Genomic DNA, 2295 nt, shown 5'->3' with positions numbered 1-2295 from the left:
CCCATGACAATAATTGGTGAGTGATCCCTCCCTGTCCTTATGTCCACCTATGCTATATTTATATATATGACATATATATAATATCTCCACCTTTTGTTATGTTTTCTCTGCCCTGCCCAGCTGAGGAGGGCAGTGATGGAGTGGTTTTGGTGGGTGTCTGGTGTCCAGCCATGGTCACCCCACCACCCAGAGCAAACACATGACAGATAAGACAGTTCTCACCTATTTCCAACCTGCACCTTTTAGCCAGTGCAATGTTACCAGCAATAAAATAAGTAGGTGGCTGTTTAAAGTGGTGGCTGTTTGGGGCCTCAGGGAGGTGACTGAACACAGTCCTGGCCCTGTGTAGATATTTGCCCATCATAAATCATGGAGCCTCTCAGATACCTTCACACACTTGCAAGAAAGTGATGCCACACTGATGTTTCTAGAATGCAGAATCATGGAGGTTGGAAAAGACCTCCAAGACTGAGTCCAACCTTTGATTGTCCAGAGCACTGAGTGCCATGTCCAGTTGTCCCTTGAACACCTCCAGGGATGGTCACTGGGCAGCCCCTTGTGATGTTTAACAACCCTTTCTGTGAGGAAATTCTTCCTGATGCCCAACCTGAACCTCCCCTGGCACAGCTGAAGGGTGGATCCCAGCTTTGTTGCCCTCTGCTTTGGTAGGATTTTATTTCACTGGAGGAGATGAAGTTGTACTCATGCAGTTAAACCCTTGTTTTTCCTTTCAGCTGCAGCTGAATTCAGTATGGCCTCAGGAAAGACCCCAAAAGCAGACCTGCTGAAGGCTGAGGAGCAGCAGCAAGTGGTAGGTGCCAGAGCAACACTAAACAACACTCTGGAAAACTTTTGCCAGCCCCTCCCCAAAACCAGGCTGGGGGCACAGAAAGATAAACCACACGAAGCTGTGGCCAAATCGAAACTCCCTTAACACAGGAGGCAACTGTTTGGCTCCAGAGAGCTTCAGGACTGGCTCAAGTGATGCAAGTAATTCTGAAACATGAGCTTACAGGTCCTACTTCCACATCTGCTTGGGTGCTGAAACCAGTGTGACTCAGAACCCACGAGCCCAGAGCTCAGACTGTTAACCCTGGCTTGGTAGAGGCCTTGGGATGAGTATTCCCAGCCCTGAGTTTAAGAAGGATTAGGAGGTGGATTTGCTGTGCCCTTGGGACCTTTCTGGACAGACTCATGGCTGTGTCCACCCCCCAGCTCGAGGCTGGGCTCTGATGCCCCTGTTTCTCCTGGGTTTCAGAGCGCTGTCAACCGAGTGACCAGCTTGCCCTTGCTCAACTCTGCCTTCAACCTGGTCTCCTCTGCCTACAACCACACCAAGGAGTCCCACCCTTGCCTCAGTGGGGTCTGCAACGTGGCTGAGACGGTGGCTGCCGTGGCAGTGGGCAGTGTGGTCGGAGGGGCACAGCCCATCCTGAACCAGCTGGAGCCCCACAGTGAGTGCAGGGGCTGAAGAGACCCTTGGAACAGAGGAGGAGGTGGGGAGGGGGCTTTCATGTGCCTGGTGGGTGATCCCCAGCTCCTACAGCACCTGGTCTAGTTCATTCTGGTGCTGGGTCTCCCACTCAGCAGCTCCTGGATGCTGAATTTCATGGACACAAAAGTGTTACTGGCAGAAACAAGTTGGTCTCTTTAAGTTACAAAGTAGAAACTGCCTTTTCTTTCTCTGTCACTCCCAAGTTCTGACCATCCCAGCTGGTGGGAGCAGTGTCCATCTGGGATATAGCTCAGTCTGGCTCATCCCAACATTTTTGAACCCTTTAAACCCATTGCACTCTATTTAAAACCATTACACTCCAGCTGGAGGAAATTTTATAGCTAGAAAGCTGGAAAGGCAAAGTGGAGACTATTTGAACCCATCCAAATTGTAGGGTTTTTAATGAGACAACCACCCTAGAATGGTGATTTATATTTTTTGGCCTTGCTTTCATGGGTCTATCCTGACCTGGGCATTGTAGGATCAAAACTCCCTCCCCAAACTGAAGAATAAACTGGTACCTGTTGTCTCTTCTAGTTGCACTTGTGAATGAATATGCCTGCAAAGGACTGGATCAGCTAGAGGAGAACTTGCCCTTCCTTCAGCAGCCAGCAGACAAGGTAGAGAAAAGGCTTTTCCTGGGGAAGCCATGGCTTGATGGACCTGTTTTGGGTACAGAAGAATATGGGGGAATAAACTTCAGCAGGGCTGTGTCAGGCCAGTCCCTGGAAGGGGTTAGAGGAGGCACTGCCAGCTGGGGAAAGCTGCAGAGGTGCCTTCAGTGGTGGGAGTGAACATGT

General features: G+C 50.2%; 1 protein-coding gene across 1 annotated transcript in view; it reads left to right on the top strand.

Annotated features, from left to right (window-relative positions):
- The first annotated feature begins 751 nt into the window (after window positions 1-751).
- LOC103766342 (perilipin-3) overlaps window positions 752-2295 on the top strand; it is a 6107-nt gene continuing 4563 nt past the window's right edge. The window contains exons 1-3 of the mRNA XM_029963876.1: window positions 752-811; window positions 1259-1454; window positions 2033-2115. Of these exons, the coding sequence (XP_029819736.1) occupies window positions 752-811; window positions 1259-1454; window positions 2033-2115 (339 nt within the window). The remainder of the gene's footprint in view (window positions 812-1258; window positions 1455-2032; window positions 2116-2295) is intronic.

This window comes from Manacus vitellinus, unplaced genomic scaffold (genome assembly GCF_001715985.3).
Source record: "Manacus vitellinus isolate BGI_N305 unplaced genomic scaffold, ASM171598v3 scaffold_64_pilon, whole genome shotgun sequence".
In the NCBI taxonomy this organism is placed as follows: domain Eukaryota; kingdom Metazoa; phylum Chordata; class Aves; order Passeriformes; family Pipridae; genus Manacus; species Manacus vitellinus.
The sequence above is the reverse complement of the archived record's forward strand: the minus strand, read 5'-3'. Positions and strand labels throughout refer to the sequence as shown.